The following is an 18,910-nucleotide window of genomic DNA, read 5'->3' as shown; positions in this document are numbered from 1 at the left end:
ACGGGCAAAAACAAATGTGTCTATGTGTTTGAGTTTCTCTCTTGCGATGGGACTTTGTAGGATGAACGTTGAGATGCATAAGGGGCACGGGGTGACCAATAAGGTTTGAATTGGTCTGTAGTAAGGTAGGGCACTGATAAGGGGTTGACAGGTATGCAAGAGATCAGTGAGCAAAGCTGATATGTTCCCATGGGTGTTCCAGGCATTGTAACAACAGAGGACACAATACGGGCAAAAATAAATGTGTCTATGTGTTTGAGTTTCTCCCTTGTGATGATGGGACTTTGTAGGAGATTTATAAGAGCCACGTGGTGACCAATAAGGTCTGAACCGGTCTGTGATGAGGTAGGGGCACTGATAAGGGGTTGACAGGTTTGTGTCTACACTGCCTTGTTCCCTCTGTATTCTCCCGTCTCATTTCTACCCCCTCGTTTGTAATGGTGTGCCACTGCCGGCTGTCTCGTTTGGAGGTTCGTTTGCTTGGTATTGCCTCGTTAATACTGATAGGAACCTCCTGGTTACACCAGCCCACAGGGGATTATTGTGTCCGTCGTGCAGGGAGGGGAGGGCTGGGTGGGAAGGGAGGGGCTGGGTGGGGAGGGTGGAGGAGGGTGGTGCTGGGTGGGGAGGAAGGGTGTAGAGGGGCTGGGTGGGGCTTGGTGGAGAGGGTGGGGCTGAGTGGGGAGGGTGGGGAGAGGCTGGGTGGGGAGGGTGGGGCTGGGTGGAGAGGTTGGGGCTGGGTGGGGAGGGGCTGGGTGGGGAGGTTGGGGCTGGATGGGGAGGGGCTGGGTGGGGAAAGGCTGGGTGGGAGGAGTGAGGCTGGGTGGGGAGGGGAGGGGCTGGTCACCCCGTGGTGCCCTTATAAAACTCAACGTTTAACCTACTCACGCCGGCTTGTGTCCGCCCTCACAGTCGGGCATATTTGCGGAATACACCACACCGCCGTTGACCCTGGCCATTGACCGAGCAACCCAACGTTCCTACCAGCTCCCTCCGCAGGAGGAATGTGTTAGACTGCCTGGGATCCGTTTCGTTGTTTCATCTTTCTTTCCTGTTTGTACCTTCTGGCTAAAATGCTATCATAGATTAAATGCAACACATTTAAAGTGTACTGTAAACGTTTTGGTTTAAAAAAAAAACTATTCTAATGAACCCATATCGTTTTTGGCCTACTCAATTTAAAAGGTCGCTTTATACTTTAATTCATCTATTTACACGAAACATGTTCGACATGTCTATTTTAACAGGGCGTGGCAGATGCAACCACCTCCATCAATGGAAAAATGATGGAGGGCGCCACGGTGGCGAGATGTTAAATTCCTTGGCTGGTATGCAGGAGAACGTGGGTTCGATCCCGACCCATGGTCGCGTGGATTTTTCTCCGGGTCCTCCGGTTTTCCCCTTCACATTTAGAACATGTTTTTGGAGTATTTGGCTAGTTTTAACACGTAGGCTTTCACGACCAATATTGTTTTTTGGGTTAGATATATTTCAAATGCGGCGGCCCTCGTAAATATATTTACGCGATGTAACCCAAAAAAAACTTATATTCTGTAAGTATTTGGCTACTATAAATGTTCACATAAGCCACTTCGTTGAGCCATCATTTATGGCCAGGTCGCTTCAGAAAAAGAGCAATATAGCTCAGTAAGTCTTACCTGGTAAAATAAAATAAAAATCGTTTCGTTTTTTTTTAAATGAAGAGCAGTCCGCAATGTGAAAGCCAGACCGTGGATAACGTGATCCAACACTGCCCCCCTACCCCGCCGATTTACGGGCAACATCACAACCTCCACGAAACCTCGAGCCCAGAGGTTATCAATGTGCAGTCCCCCGCATCACCAGTTGGAGGCGACGGTCCTCTACATCAGGGGCCCCCAACCCCCGACCGGTACCGGTCCGTGGCCTGTTAGGACCCGGGCCGCACAGCAGCAGGAGGTGAGAGCGGTGAGTCCGCGCGTGGAACCCGACCCCATTGTGTTATTATTCACCACTTCCGTCCGCGCCTCTTTCCCGCACTGCGCACTGGTCTCAGTGTCACAGTGTTGGTAAGCCCACAAGCTGCTAACCCCTAGCCAAAATGAGTAAAAAACAAACGTCGCTGGAGAGAGCTTTTTTGAAAAGGGGGAAAGACCCGATGATGAACCCCCCGCCTCCGGTCCGTGAAAAAATTGTCTTCCACGAAACTGGTCCCTGGTGCCAAAAAGGTTGGGGTCCGCTTCTCAAAAGGACTTCCACGGTGACTGCTGCAAACTTAATAGTTTGACCGGACATTCATATTTTACTTTAATTTAAATTAAAAATGAAGTTAGGTAAACTACCCCGATTAAACGCCCCCACCTAACAAAATAAACCTTAAAGCTGCATTAAAAAAATGTTATGTTCCAGTAATATTAACAATTGTGTTACTGGTTATTTAGAGAGAAGCGAATGTGTTTTGCCACCAGGGTTGGGGGGCTGGCTTGTCCGCGGGCCAAAAAATGTTGAGAAACGCCTCTAGATCAGTGTTCACTAATTGTCGGGGAGGGGGGGGGGACCGCCACACATTTTAAACTATTGGGTTTTCACATTTGTGTACTGTCGGGGCTCGCACGTCAGGAACTGCACTAAAGGCCACCAGGGGTCACCAGTGGCCCACGGGCCTTGGAATGAAGAACACTACTCTTGAGGCTACGGAATGGGTAAATTAACTCGATAAACATATAACTTTGCTAATTTCCCCTTGCCGCATGAAATAATAATTTGAAAAAAAGTCAATTTGTTGGTATTAAATTAAATGTCAAAATTATTAAGCGTTATTTATTAACATAAAATAAAAGGCACTTTACCACCACCAATACTGAGATTGTATTAAAAAGCCGAGTGCTGTATTATTGGCCTACTTTCGTCATCCTCCAATCAAGTAATCAATGCCTTAAATGAGCTGAAAATGTTGATGGAACAGACATCAGGGATGGGCCAGGTGATTTCCCACTCGTGGCCCAAAGGACACACATGGGAGAAACCAACACTCAACACCTTTATTTTCGCTCAACGTATTTTGAAGACATTGTTCAACACCTCCAGCGTAAATAATGATCACGTGTCAGTGTTTCGTCTACACCAGCGTTAATTCACAAAACTGCAATTATACATCATGTCTGTTGTTAAAATTATCTCCACTGTTGATTGATGCGAGAGGAATTAAACAAGTTTGCAATGTCTTAATTAAATGTACAACAAAGTGTACAGTCGCACGTTCCAAAGACAGTCCAGAGCCTTGAACGTTATATCTGCATGTAATCTACAACTATGAATTGATCAGAATGACCAATGGAGGAAGGAAACGTATCCACATTGATCTCCGACATTAGCCCAAGGCATATTTCAGACAATGAAGGTTAATTTCACTCATCCATTTCGACCTATTGCAGCAGTTGCTCCAATATCATTTCTATTAACAAACAACCCCCATATACTCACATTAAAAAAAACATCAGTACAGCGAGTCTGCTTTGCAGCAGGTGCTTTTTTAACAAAAATACTGTCGTTCTGGCTACATGGCAACGTAATTGCATTGATCATAAGTACAGTATATATTTTTTGTAAATACTTGGCAGTTATGGCAAAGAGCAATATCGTCTTTAAAACTCCCAATTGTCTTATGCACAAGCTCTAAAATGTTCAATGGCAATGCCAATGGTTCATGTGCATGTAAACATTTTATTATGTTAAAGCGCTTGACACCAATGTTATACTATATTGGCATGACATCTGTAGCATCAGTAAAGTGCATTAAATACTACAGTATAGACAGTAATCTAAGGTGTGAATTTGCATTTGCTGATGAAAATGTAAGCAGAACTGTCAGAATGTTGAAAGTACAATGTCGTATGTATGCAAGTACGTACACAATACCCGAATATAATTTGAATTATCAGTATAAAACGTTGCCCAAATATAACCACATGGTCTACGCAGAAAATGGGTCAAATATTAAAACACATTCAAACACTTGCAATGTTTTTTTTTTTATACAAATATATGAATACTGTAAGCAATGTCCAATTAAACCTTTAATATAAACACAGTACTGCACCATATTTTTGGTAATATTATTTAGTATTAAAAAATGAGGGCTGAATTTCACAAGCATGAAAGATGATTTTGTTATTTAAAAAACAATGCTAATGATGAAAAAGAAAATTCAGAGTCTGTACATGTTATCGCAGACCTACGAATTTAAGCTGTGTCCATGCAGGTGTATACGTGACACGGTAAAGGTTTCGGCACACCTGTGGCATACGCCACGGGTCAGAGTTAGCGAAACAAATATTCGATCCGATGTGAAATAGAGTCAGATGTCACGGGCGTAGGGTTTAACATCCGATTAGCATATGATCGCATGAATCATCCCACTCTCCTGGAGGGAACAGAGCTAAATATACACACTCAAGTGTTAGCGGGAGGCAATGCTGCTAAGAGCATCTTGCCTAAACTAGGACAGGGTAATGCATGCATTGTCTCAGGCTTCCCAGCTGGTAGAGAACAATCTTTATATATAATCCAATAAGGCATCCTAGATAGCACTCAAATTGCACGGACCCTGGAAACAAACTCCCACCAACTGCACCAGGCAAGTGAAAGAGAAGAGCCTCCTTCACAGCTGGATTATGCCAGGTGGTGGTTTTACATTTTAAGAGACAACTCCAGTCCTCCAAGGTAAAGATTCTGTCTCAGTACAAGATCCTCCCGTGTCTTCACTCTCTGCTAACATCACACCCATGCACTCTCCCTGGTGGAGATACCACACCTCTCTCGTATTAAACTACTATGTGATTAACTACTTCAGTATATAGTTTAAAACATGACTTATTATCCTGTGCCACATTTTCAATACGTTGTGATTATTTTCTTTAGCCGTAACTAATACTCAAACAATGAGTTACACATTATATCATCAGATGACATCTGTTAGCACATCAATGACATTTGCGCCCGAAAATGCTGCAAGGACTAATGCGGTGGCTTACGATGAACACGTCACCTTCCCAGGAGGTCTGCTGGGATGTTTTCAATCCTGCAACCTCAGGTCTCCAGGTTCTTTCGAGAACGTGGAACTCCACTGACCCTTATAGAGTAATGTACTCCAAACGCACACATTCTAGTGTCTGTGCAAGGTCACACTTACACATATCCAGTGTTAATAGCATTACCGGCCACCAATCTGTTCAGGCTTAGCACTTACAACGAATCTCCTTACTCAAGCCTCGCCGGTACATACGACACTTCCGCCGCTTATAATACACGGGACTGTGTCAATCGACAGTGCTCGTACCTCCATAACAAACAAGGATGACCATCGCTGGCATCGACCGTCTCACTTCACACCCTCACGGTTCACCACCTTTTCCTTGCGTGCTAGTTTTTCTACCCTGGGAGAGACCTGACCTCTGGCTTTGGCGCGATCACGATCGTCCGCTTTGCACATTACGAGTTCGCCATTCACAGCGCCTTCGCGCACGCACTCCGGGTTTCCGCCAACGGCGCCCGTCGGCACGGAGAGATGCTCCACGTTTGCACCGACGCTGGGCGCCTCGTGGTTGGGCGCGGTCGTCCCGAGTTGTTCGCAGGTGTCCTCCTGCCGTGGAGTTGTGGCGGTTGCGTCGGGTTGGCTGCTGGGCGGCGGGCGGTACTCCCAGAGCAAGAAGTCCTGCAGGAGTGTGTTGACCGCCTCGGGGCATTCCAACATGACCATGTGACTCCCGTCCTCCACCGCCTTGAGAAAGGCAATCAGCAGGATCTGGATATGAGCAAAGAGAGAGAGTGTGAGCTCGGGACATGATTCTCCTCGTGCATGGAACAGCATTGCATTGCTGTTAACATTTAAAAACTATTCCTCTCCATTGAGTGTTTAATTGGCAGCTGTTGGATTCACCAATTGAGCACTGTAAATGTGAGCGCTTTTGAACTATACCCTTTTCCATGGTAACATACCTGAATATGATGCCTACTTTGAATAATGCCTTTCTAATCTCACTAACATGTTTGCTATCTGCCATCTCTATTAAAGGATATACATTTAATCCCATCAGGCTCTTGCCTGCTTAAAAAGATGTTTGTTTCATTATTTAGAATTAAAAAAAATAAAGACTATCGTGTGAGAATCTGGAAATATAAGGTACACAGGCCACTTGAAAGACTGTTCTGGTAACCCTGCCTATGGCTCCATGACTCTCATTATACTCACCCATGGTTACTTTTCTGACCACCAAGGAAGCTCTCTTTCTAGCGACCCATGTCTCCATAACTTTTTCTTCCCACCCACGATTCTCTTCCCGCTAGTAGCAAGACATGGTTGGCATGGGCCCAGGTGCAAGTAATTAAATCTTTGCCTTCTTTGCAGCCAGACGTCCCAGCCTTTTCTACGCCTCCGCTTCCTGTCCATCTGTGTCCTCACTTTTCACCTACCCATAATGCTTTTTTTTGTGCCACCCGTGATTCTCTTCTTCCCACCGGTGTGCTAACATTATGGTCACTCATAGGTCCACGTTTGTGCACCGATGACTTGATTTCCGACCGAGTGGTCCGCTTGCTCCGTGCGTGTGCCCTGCTTGGGCCCACACACACCACTTACCTCGGCCATGCGCTGGTCCTCTTCGATTGGTACGAAGCGGTCATGCAAGCCGTGCACGATGAGCGTGGGCACGGTGAGTGCCGCATGGTACAGCTCGTCGCCCTCAGGCCAGTACTGCCCGCTCATGGTGGCGCGCAGCACCAAGGGCGGCACGCTGAACGCGTTTCCATCCCGCAGCAGTTGCTTCTCCTTGGTGCCCTGACGTGCAAACCCGGCCCTGCGCAAACGTTTAAAAAAAACAAAAATAATGCGTCGAAAAGCGGTGCATCGATTAAAATCAACTACATTCCATTCACATGCTTGTGATACGTGCACCGGAATGTATGTGTGTAAACAATCGATTATATTCCAATGTATGTAATGGTTTAGCATGACCTCTGATGCCACTTGAGGCCACTACATTCGCAGAAATATCTGGAAAAAAACTATTCTTGAATGTAATCATGACCCCGAATTGTAAGAATTGAGACCGGGATGAAGCAACCTCGTGGGTCTCCACAATAACAAGGTGAAGCGGCATCCAAAGCCAAGGACGGCGCTCACTTGAGGAAGGCCCACGCCAGGCAGGGCGAGATGCAGTGCAGCACGCAGGAGGGCAGGTTGAACACGGAGCACACGCTGGGCTCTAAGGGCGTCGGGCCACCGCCGTTTATCAGCACCACTTTGCACACCTGCTCCGGGTACTCGTGAGCCAGGAAGGTGCAGAACGACACGCTGGCAGTGGAACGACAACAACAACAGCAATGGCGACAGGAATTAATTGCTGGCCTTAGCGTGACATTCAGGTGCCGTCTCTCCACCATGGCCTCATGGCCTCGTCCAGCTTTTGGTTTTAAATTAAACAACAAACAAATAAATGAAACAGATTTTAATACTGTACATAAATAGTACAGAGTGGTTGTGGTAAATATGGATAAAAAAAACAACGTTATTACACTGTACTTCTACACTCCTGTGTATGCTTCCTGTGTTCACAAACCCATAACGACCAGCGTGGTGAAGTATGGTCAAATAACCCCCACGACCCGCATCGCGTGTGGAGACCTTTATATGAAAGTGGATTGACAAAAACAAATATTCTTTTTTTGGTTTTAGAACCCAGAATATTGGAAGGAAAACCTTTATTCTTTTGTTTTTGAACCTATCATATTAAAATTCGTTTTAGGCGATTGTTATGGGAGCTGAATCTTCAGAGTACACAGTTTTTTTAGAACTCAATATTCCACGTTTCTTTTTAATGCCAATTTTATGCTAAATCCAACAGAAGGTAGGACATTCCTGTTACTTCTAGACTGCAACAGCCGTTTCTGATGTGGTCATGTATCCATATTATCTGTGAAATTGCATCTTTGGCTACAGTCACAAAATCAGAGCTCTCCATTAAGATCAAATGCACATGTTTTTTTTTCTCTCTCTCAACATTGTTAAGCAAAGCGAATAAAAAGCTCGCATTTTACATGACCTGTAGCAAAAGCCTTGCATGCGCATGTCACGGAACATCGGGTGTCAATAAAGCGGTTAACCGTATTGGACAAGCCCGACCCACTCGGCTTGTCCAATATTGTGGAGTGGGGAGAAAAGAAAAAAACCCTAAACAACACTGTGGTATAAAGCAGACACAAAGGCTGCCTTCCTGCTCCCGTGCACTTTAATTTTGTCTGTCTAAAAGGACAGAACTGCGTGAGGACTAACTATAATCTTCATTTATTTGGTCAGGTATGTTCTAATAAGGTTATTTTATCGCAATCAAAAGCCTGAACACCAATATAATTTCCAACTGAAATAAAACCTACCCAAGCAACAACAACATACCTTCAGTGTCCGGACAAGTGAAGGTCTTCCGGATCGATTAAATGAACAAGACAGTAGAAGCGTGGTGCTCGCTTGGCTAATTAGGCAGAAAATCTAAGGAGAGGATTTGGCAAGTGGTGGTGACCTTCACTGGAGGTCATTGTGTTAGCCAAGATACTCAGGGACAGAAACATCACCGCCAGGGTTGGCTAGCTAGATTAGGGTTAGGGCCAATACCACTAGACTATGCACTTTTAAATCTAGATTTTAAACTAATTTCATTTTAACTGTCCTTCCCCCGCACCTCTGATTAGCACGTTTGGCTACGTACGGTGTGAAATAAATTAAACTTACAGTGAATCCTCTAATTATGAACGAGTTAGGTTCCGGAGGTCTGTTCGTGAGTCGATTTGTTCGTAAGTCCAACTTTACTACTCTCGATTCCAAACATGGTGAACCACATGTATATTAAACATGGGGAATTGCTTTAAAAGTTGTATAATCTCCTGTCAATATAGATGCCACTGGTTCCTTATGTTCTGCAGATGTGGATGCCACCACCGCAATATATTGCGCGGTGGTTGAACTTACGACTCTCAGTCCGAACAGGCAACTGGACATACGGACAGGTTTGTTCGTATCTCTGAAAGTTCGTAAGTAGAATGTTCGTAAGTAGAGGAGTCCCTGTACATGTGTACACAATCGTTTGTACTGCATTCAATATTCAGTGCATAATTACAAGTTCACTCCTTTAAGTTATTGGTATATACAATATACCAATATATACAATACTCGTTCCTATCTGGTTAGCTAATGACTCAGGTGATGGTTATGGCTTGGCCTATATCTATGACCTGGTTAGCTGGCCGACATGCCAGGTTCGGGGTCTCTCACCCATACGAGTGGCCCACGAGGACGTTGCGCCGCTTGGCGTAGCGGCGGAAGATGAAGCGCATGTCCTCGGCGAGCGCGGCGAACGTATACGCGGCGGCGGCATCGGGTGCCGAGCTGCCACCGTGGCCCAGGAGGTCGGGGGCCACACACTCGTAACCCAGCGCCGACAGCGCCCGCAGCTGCTCACGCCACACCTCCAGCGAGCCGCCCACACCGTGGAAGAAAAAGAGCACCACGTCCGAGTCGGTGCCGCGGCAGCTCGTGATGACGCGCTCGCACTCCACCAGCACCGTCTTCTTGGGCTTCCTCCTCCTGTGCCGGAACCGGGGGAAGAAATTCCACGGAAAAAAGATCGAGGTTGCGATGTGACATTTGGATTTCGTTCAAGGCTTCACGATAACGGTGTAAAGACAGTTAATCAATTCACGTGGATTTAGTAATGCTATCGAATGTGCGCTTGTCTTTGGCAGTAATTTAATTTGCAGTATGGAAGTCGTTGGGTAACTGCTGTCAGGGCAAAATGCGTTTGTATGTTTGCAAATAGTCCTTTTGCTTTGCATTGTGTCTCCAAGTTTTAGATAACCCTTTAAACAACTTGGCCAGTTTTCAATAGAATAAGGCTCTAATATAGCGACACAATTCTATGCCGCAGGTTGGTTCACAGTAAATCATCTTCCAGAGTCCCCCGCTGTCACGAGCGGATGGCGGTCATGCATAATGCTTTCAACCTTAGGAGGAAAGCATAAAAAATTGGAAATGTTGGTTGTTTTAACCGTCACTAACAACATTGGCACCTGGATGAAAATGATTGCAGACTGTGCCATGGTGCCCATATGACCAGCCAGGTATGGACTGACCAACTCATTGACTCACCTGCGCCGGGGCCGTCGTGGCTGGGTGTTGGTAACCGGGATGCCGGGTGTTGGAGGCTGGGTGCTACTGGGGTCCCCGCCTAAGCTGGCTGCCGATGACTGCATGCTGCAGGCCCCTTTGCCGTGGCCAAATTCCGAGGGCCTGGTGTTGCTGTTGTTTCTGCTGTGGCTTGGCAATGGAGATCGGTTCTCGGCGCCGCCGGAATTGCCAGTCGCCACCGGAGGCCCCGGTTCGCCCACCTTGGCGCTCAAGGGCTCGCCGCTCCCAGAGCCGCCGCCGCTGCTCACCACCTCCTCTCCTTCGCCGTCGTCGGAGTTCTCGATGTACATCTGCCCGTTCTTGTAGACGCAGATGCGGCGGCGGCAGCGCAGCGTGCAGTGCGCACGGTCGGCTGGGTCCTCGCACGTCTCGGATCCCGGCGGGCGCTCGGGCACGGCGTGGCGGACTCGCAGCACCCGGCCGGGCCGCACCTCCACCAGCTCGAATTCGCCGCAGCCCGGCGCAACGCTCACCGGCCCCACTGTGTTGGCGGTGGCGGAGCACGGGTTGCAGCAAAACATGGTGCTGCAGTGGCCTGCAGCCTTCCGAGAAATTCCCGCCCCTCGTCCGTGTGTTTTATGCTAGCGCACTTCGGGCTCGGAGTGTCAATGGCACGCAACAGCCCGAACGTTATGAGGTTATAAAACGCAATGCAGAAATTACATTGCGGCCAATGCAATAATGGTGCACTTTCTTGGCATATTGATGAGACCAGCAGATTTAGAATTTGATAAGTTTTGCCTAAATTCACCTTCCTCTGGAATTCCTACTGACATAAAGTCTACATTTTGATTGCCTACCTTTGCAAACAACTTTCGGATGCTTACATGTTTAACATTGGCCTTTTCGTGGCTCTGCGATTGCCGACCGTTCGCAGAGTGCAACGCTTCAAGGGCTGCGCGCAACGCTGTCTGAATAATTTAAATCGTCTCTCCATGGGCAGCGCGTGGCACAGGCGAGGACGGACAGGTGAGTGGCGCTCGCGTGAGTGGCGCTCAGGTGCGTCTCCTGGCTACGGCCCTCCCATTCACGCTGTCAGCTGATGTAGTTTCAGGTGTGGTGGAACCCTTGATGACACGATCCTTATCACGTTGTGACCTGGAGACATAGGGATGTACAAACAGCACCGTTAATACAATACATATATGTATTATACACAGGCCAAATTACTGCTATAAATGATAATGTTATTTATCCAGCAAAGGCTGTTGGGCCCCTGTATTGGGATGTTTGACCAATTCCATACAAAGTATTTTTACACGCGAGAAGAACCCTGAGTACCCATAGAAAACCAACTATGCAAATATGGGGTTAATGCTGAATAGATTCAGATATACGGTTTAAAATTCCACCTACTTATTGTACTGCCATCTAACTGACCACATCATGGCCCAACGTGTTGGGTGTCTCATGCCTGATGATCAATTACAAACCAACACAAAAACAAGTCATACATTGTAGCAGATCTCTTATGTTGGAGGTGTGCAATGGATGAAAGTGGCATGAGATTAACTAGTGGTGGCAGGAGACTGCAGGGATTGGATAGGGGTAAGAGCCATTGTTGTGGTTCATAACCGATGGAGGTGCGAGATTGTTGGTAAGGCTGATTTTTTTACGATGTAGAATATACACACACACTTGCGATTGCCATGCATGTGACATTTGAGAGATCAGCGTATTCGCAATTAAATTGGGGGAGTTCCCAGTTCAGGTCCCTTGGCCAAACACGATCAAACCAACAATAACTCGGTGCCTGAACGAACGACTGCCATCAATCATCCCACACTGCGGGTCAGTTCCTTTGCGCCAATTAATATGGACCAATAACCGCCGAACAATTAATATGGGCAGATAAACCAAAGTGAACCAATTAATTACAAATCGATCCACGTTGACCAATTTATAGGTTACATGCGACACATTATCAACGCTTATTCACACATTTTTCTCTTAATATAATGAACAATATTGCTGGTGACGATCCAGACAGCTGTTGGAAAACACGGATACAGTCTCCAATGCACGAGATGTAACCACTCCGTTATTATCATGATGCTATTAACTGCATTGTTATGGCATTTAGTAATTATCATGACATGTGGCTAAGCCTGCAACATACATTAAAATGACATTATCAATGATACAATTATCAGAAATTGTAAAGGTCTTATTGCAATGCATACGCGAACACTCAATGCAAAATACGCAGATGACAAAACGTTGTGTATAATACACAGGGCAGTATAGTGTACTGTACATACACAAACACGACTTACTGATTATACCAGATATGTAACGCTGTTGCAAAGCATTGGTCATTCATAACAAGGGTGGAGGGGGGACCTTCCTGTAAATGAGCCTCGGTGAAGACTGTATTGGATGAATAAAGGAAAAACAATGTCCCTACGTTGTACCGCCGGGCATGCAGCAGACGAGCAAAAACATGCGGTTTTGAAAACGCAGCTAACATTACCCTCCATTATCATAATGTCGACTGCTGGACAGTCGCATCCCTAACGATTCTACAAGGACATAATTAATCCGCCGACTACACACGAGCGGATTTCAACGCTCCATCTCTTTGGCGGTCCCGTGCCCTAGAGGCGAGGCTGGGTGCGTTTCACCACAATCGCAATAACATGCGACGCACTGCACTTGACACAAGCATTATGCGACCCGAGTCGCCTTACACCCTGTACCATCATCACTTCCACCATCACCACCTGCACCATCACCACCACGTGCACCATCATCACCTGCACCATCATCATCACCACCTGCACCATCATCACCTGCTGCACCATCATCACCTGCTGCACCATCATCACGTGCACCATCATCACCACGTGCACCACCATCTGCACCATCATTACCACCACCTGCACCATCATTACCACCACCTGCACCACCATCACCCCCACCTGCACCATCACCACGTGCACCATCATCACCACGTGCACCACCATCTGCACCATCATTACCACCATCTGCACCATCATCACCCCCACCTGCACCACCATCACCCCCACCTGCACCATCACCACGTGCACCATCATCACCACGTGCACCACCATCTGCACCATCATTACCACCACCTGCACCATCATTACCACCACCTGCACCATCATCACGTGCATCACCACCTGCACCATCACCACCTGCACCATCATCATCACCACCTGCACCATCACCACCTGCACCATCACCACCTGCACCATCACCACCTGCACCATCATCACCACCTGCACCATCATCACCTGCACCATCATCATCACCACCTGCACCATCACCTGCACCATCACCACCACCTGCACCATCACCACCTGCACCACCTGCACCATCATCACCACCTGCACCATCATCACCACCTGCACCATCACCCCCACCTGCACCATCATTACCACCACCTGCACCATCATCACCACCTGCACCATCATCATCACCACCTGCACCATCATCATCACCACCTGCACCATCACCTGCACCATCACCACCACCTGCACCATCACCACCTGCACCATCACCACCACCTGCACCATCACCCCCACCTGCACCATCATTACCACCACCTGCACCATCACCACCACCTGCACCATCACCACCACCTGCACCATCACCTGCACCATCATCACCCCCACGTGCACCATCACCACCACCTGCACCATCACCTGCACCATCATTACCACCACCTGCACCATCACCCCCACGTGCACCATCACCACCACCTGGACCATCACCTGCACCATCATTACCACTACCTGCACCATCACCCCCACCTGCACCATCATTACCATCACCTGCACCATCACCATCACCTGCACCATCATCACCCCCACGTGCACCATCACCACCACCTGCACCATCATCACCCCCACGTGCACCATCACCACCACCTGCACCATCATCACCCCCACGTGCACCATCACCACCACCTGCACCATCACCTGCACCATCATTACCACCACCTGCACCATCATCACCACCTGCACCATCATCACCACGTGCACCACCATCACCACCACCACTGTCCGCACACGGCACCATCACGGCCAAATTTAGTCCCAAATCAACACCATCGGCAAGCAGAATGGCTCCGCAGTATATACACAGAGTAAGGATATACAGTCAACAATACAGTCTACACTGCAGCATATACGGTCCATGCAACCTCGCATATCGCAGATTCATATTCTTATTATTTAAAAAAACACGCAGCAGGTTTATATACATTACTGGTGTCGCAGATTCGATGTTATACCTCGCGCAGTCGCGTCGCACGGCTTGTTGCTGTTGTCGTAGTAGATGATGATGATGATGGTGGTGATGTTATTGTTGATGCCAATGGTGGTGGTGATGTTATTGTTGAAGCCAATGGTGGTGATGTTGAATATGATGATGGTCGTTGCAGCGGGAGTTGTTTGTTGACGATGTTTTTGTTGGAGATGATGAATGCGGTGTTGTTGAGGATTCGGTGATGACGATGATAATGGTGGTGCAGTGGTGGTGGTGGTGGTGCCGTTGCAGATGGAAAATAATGGTGGTGGTGTTTGTCCGTCGTCGCTGCTGTCTTTTTTGAGGAGGGTGAGGAGGAGAGGGACGAGGCAGCCGTTTCTCTCTCTCTGTCTCTGGCGGTGAATGCGCAATGGCTCAGCTGCCTCTCAAGGTCAGCAGCAGCAGCAGCAGAAGTGATCCCCCCCAGTCTAAGTCGCTTCACTCTCCCCGGGGGGGGCTGAGATCCCTCCCCCTCAGCCCCCCCCCACTCAGCCCCCCAATAACCCCACTCACCACCGCCCCCCTACCCCCCCCACTCACGACCCCCCACTCACGACCGCCCCCCTACTTCCCCCACTCACGACCCCCCACTCACCCCCCACTCACGACCGCCCCCCTACTCCCCCCCCACTCACGACCGCCCCCCTACCCCCCCACTCCCCCCCCCCCACTCACTACCACCCCCCCCACTCACTACCCCCCCCCACTCACGACCCCCCACTCACCCCCCACTCACCACCGGCCCCCTACTCCCCCCCCCCCCCACTCACGACCCCCCACTCACGACCGCCCCCCTACCCCCCCACTCCCCCCCCCCCACACACTACCACCCCCCTACCCCCCCCCACTCACGACCCCACACTCACCCCCCACTCACCACCGCCCCCCTATTCCCTCCCACATCACTCCTCCCCCACTCACCACTACCCCCCCCACATCACTCCTCCCCCCACTCACCCCCCCCCCCCCACTCACCCCCCCCCCACTCACCCCCCCACTAACACCCCCCCCCCACTAACACCCCACTCACCCGCCCTTCTACCCCCACCCCCTCGTCTCCTGTGCTTAATCGACTTTAACGCCGCGGCAGCGTCTCTGAGGACGACGTTTCGGTCCCGGGTCCCTGGCGGTGCCTGTTGCTCACCTATTGTGGAGTGGGCGCGTTCGTTCTCTCTGCTGCTACCGGTGCCAGGGGTCTCTCCCCTAGGTCGACTCGGCCTCAAATGAGTAGCTGGTGCGGTGCTTAAAAACATCGCCACTAGGGAGACAAAGACGGCCGGGCGTGGTTACTGACCACGCCACCCCCTCGTGTGCCACGTGCCCGGCCTTCATCGGTGCTGCTCGCTAACAGCACTTGCCCCGACAGTCTGTTAAGGCTACACGGGGGATCTTTGCCTTTGGTCGCGTGGATCTCTCTCCCCGGAGGGTTCTTCCGCTGTTTGCCCCCTCCACGTTTTGTACAAACGAAGATTAATTCGGCAGCTAATGACAGCTCAGTAAGATTTTAAAATAGTTTGGTTTAGGGGCCGTCCATAAATGACGTCACGCACCTAGGGGGGGGGGGGGTCAGACATTTGTGACGATGTGTGACGAGGGGGAGGGGGGGTTTGAGAAATGTGACGTCACATCAAAATGCGCAACTTTAAATCAATATAGACAACACGTTCTATTTTATTAAATATACTTTTTTATGAATGTTTTCTCCTACAACATCAGAGTGCAGCGCCACATTAAATACGCACTACAATGACAATAGTTTAAAGCGATTTGAAGCATGTTTTATTTTGGGGGGGGCAGAGCTTTGTGACGTCATATTTGAGGGGGGGGTCTGACTGTTTGTGACGCCGTGTGACGAGGGGGGCGGTCAAAAATCGTCCAAAATCGCGTGACGTCATTTATGGACGGCCCCTTAGTGGTAAGTTCAGCGTCGATGGCTGGTGTCGTTGGGGTATGGAATAAGCCACCCACCCCCCAATTTACTCCACCCCACCAACCCCCCCGTGGCTGTATTCACACAAGTTCCACGTGCTATAGCTAATCAATATTTATACAGTGCACTTCACATCATAAGCACGGGCCATCTCGGCGCTTTACATAACATCGTAACCGTGTTCCTGAATGTCAAGCACTTTTATATAATCTTGTTTTGTACGGCTGATGTCTGTGTCGGATGAAGCTAGTGCGGGGCCTGTCGCATATGTTAAAAGGGGCCCTAAATATAAAAACACATACATATTAAAACACAAATCTTGAACTTGCATAGTAAAGTAATTGTATTTTTTCATTTGCTAAACAGCCAGATAATACGACCATTCGCTAACCTTAAACACCCAATCGTTCATAAAAGTTGAAGGCGGTATAGTACTATAGTAATAGAGCAAGTGCAGAATCACTGATAGCTTAGAAGCATTTAGCGCGGGGCCCTTGAAAGTGCGGGGCCCGCAGCAAATGTAGCTACTCTTGCTACGAAGATAATCCGCACTGTCTCTGATGTAGAGATGCAAAGCGACAGCTACGATTTGACATCCAGGTGGTTTAGCCAGACCACCGCATCAGCGGAGTGGTACTCATATAATAATAGATGTACAAGTATAACAAAATACAAGAATTCTTTTTTTATTTTGGAAATATCGTGAAAGAAATGCACCCCTGGGCAATCTAATTAGAACATAAATTGTATTATCATAATTGGACAGGCATGTTTTTTTATCGCATTAAACGCTGTGCTCAGAAGAAGGGTCATTGTCTGAAACGTCACCGGTTTTATGTATTTTCCTTCAGGGCAATGTTATCGACGAATGTGTTGAGTTTAGTTTGTAATTAAGACCAGTTGACTAAAAGCAAAGGTCAAAGTAGATAACAAGGTCAAAGCAGATATCTAACAACGCCTATTTACGTTAGAGTACACGTACGTTGAACTTCTTTCGCACCGTACGTAGCCACCTAGCTAATCGGAGGTGTGGGGGAAGGACCATGTATTTGTAGTTTTGCACGACATTATACAAGTACAATCCATACATTTTACATACATATTCACACAAGCGATGTGTCCTCTTAGGAGGGTTCTTATATGGGGGAATCTGAACACGGGATATGTTTTTCTGGGTGTAAACTTTGAATGGGATATCTTTCACACCAATGTTTATACATCGTTCACTCACCTTCCAATTCCTGCTGGAGAAATCACTCCACTTACAACAATACAATGTGATATTGCATATCATGCATAGTCAGCCGTGCCCTGTCCACTTCTGAAGGCCTCCCCACGTTGCCACCTGTATGTTTAACATACAGTAATGTACATGTGTAGAGGCGTATTGTAACTAATGAGGGGGCGAGCGGAAGGAGGTGCGAGTGGGTTGAGAGTCATACGGGGCCATGAAAGATGTAACGTCACGGGTTACGTAAGGGGCTTTCTGAAAGCACTTTCGGGAAAGTGGGCGGGGCCTTGCTGGGGGGAGGAGCCGCCCAAAGCGTTCTTAAGGGGGACCCCGTGACGGAGGCGGGGTCGTTGTTGGGGGCCAAGGTAAGGACCGGTTGGAGGGGGGTCTCTCTCCTCGTCGTGGAGTGGTGTTGGCTGATCCCCCGCTCTGGGCAGACGAGAGAGCCAAAGGGATAGCCGGGGTAGGGTCCAAATTGTTATTCAGTGTCCATGTGAAGGACGGAGATAGAGTGCACCTACACGGGTGTGAGTGTAGGATGTCGAGTGAGAAAGTGTTTTAATAAACGGCAACAGCCCTTATAGTTCTAGATTTGAAGTGTTCGTGACTGCAAGGATCCATAACCTTCAAGAGATGCCGCGATAACAAGGTAATACCCATCACTTTCATACCCACATCTGCTGATGTGTCTTCACCGAACTCTAAACGGATTTTGTTTAAAGCTAGCCTATCACGAATCTCAGAGAATAAAATTACTCCGATTTGAACTCGATAGTTTAGACAAGACTCTCTTACAATCATATTTAATGTTAATACAAAAAATGTCCCCTTCCGATTGGAACCGCGTTGACAACATGACAGCTGCCTCTGCTGAATCACTGTCAACCAAATGTAAAGCTAACCTGATCGCTAAATTCAACCTCCTATCAAAGAAGAAGCCAGAACCACACATCACAAAGCTGGATGTTAACAAGATCGTTATTAATCAGAGTAACATCCCGATTTTGGACAATCTGAAAACGGTACTGGCTAAAGGGCTGAATTTTGCTGTCACCCCTAAACATATACCAGTAGAGGATGTGATCTCTCAGGTCGATGTAGCCCTCAAAGGCATAGATCACATCCAAGCGGATGTTGCGAGAGCTGAAATAGCCACTATTCTCAAGAATTCTAAGAAACCCATTAGCAACATGAGCAAAAATGAACGCTTTGAACTCGCAAATTTGAAAAAGAGGGATGATATAGTCATCCTCTCGGCCGACAA

General features: G+C 48.2%; 1 protein-coding gene across 1 annotated transcript in view; it reads right to left on the bottom strand.

Annotated features, from left to right (window-relative positions):
- Window positions 1-4,066: 4,066 nt before the first annotated feature.
- Window positions 4,067-18,910, bottom strand: part of LOC144935607 (uncharacterized) — a 30,384-nt gene continuing 15,540 nt past the window's right edge. Inside the window, exons 10-14 of the mRNA XM_078862432.1 lie at window positions 10,175-10,794; window positions 9,302-9,613; window positions 7,160-7,330; window positions 6,617-6,833; window positions 4,067-5,782 (exon numbers count right to left, since the gene is read on the bottom strand). Of these exons, the coding sequence (XP_078718558.1) occupies window positions 5,360-5,782; window positions 6,617-6,833; window positions 7,160-7,330; window positions 9,302-9,613; window positions 10,175-10,794 (1,743 nt within the window). The 3' untranslated portion in view covers window positions 4,067-5,359. The remainder of the gene's footprint in view (window positions 5,783-6,616; window positions 6,834-7,159; window positions 7,331-9,301; window positions 9,614-10,174; window positions 10,795-18,910) is intronic.

Source organism: Lampetra fluviatilis, chromosome 13, assembly GCF_964198595.1.
Source record: "Lampetra fluviatilis chromosome 13, kcLamFluv1.1, whole genome shotgun sequence".
Lineage (NCBI taxonomy): Eukaryota > Metazoa > Chordata > Hyperoartia > Petromyzontiformes > Petromyzontidae > Lampetra > Lampetra fluviatilis.
This window is presented reverse-complemented; position numbering and strand designations above follow the sequence as displayed.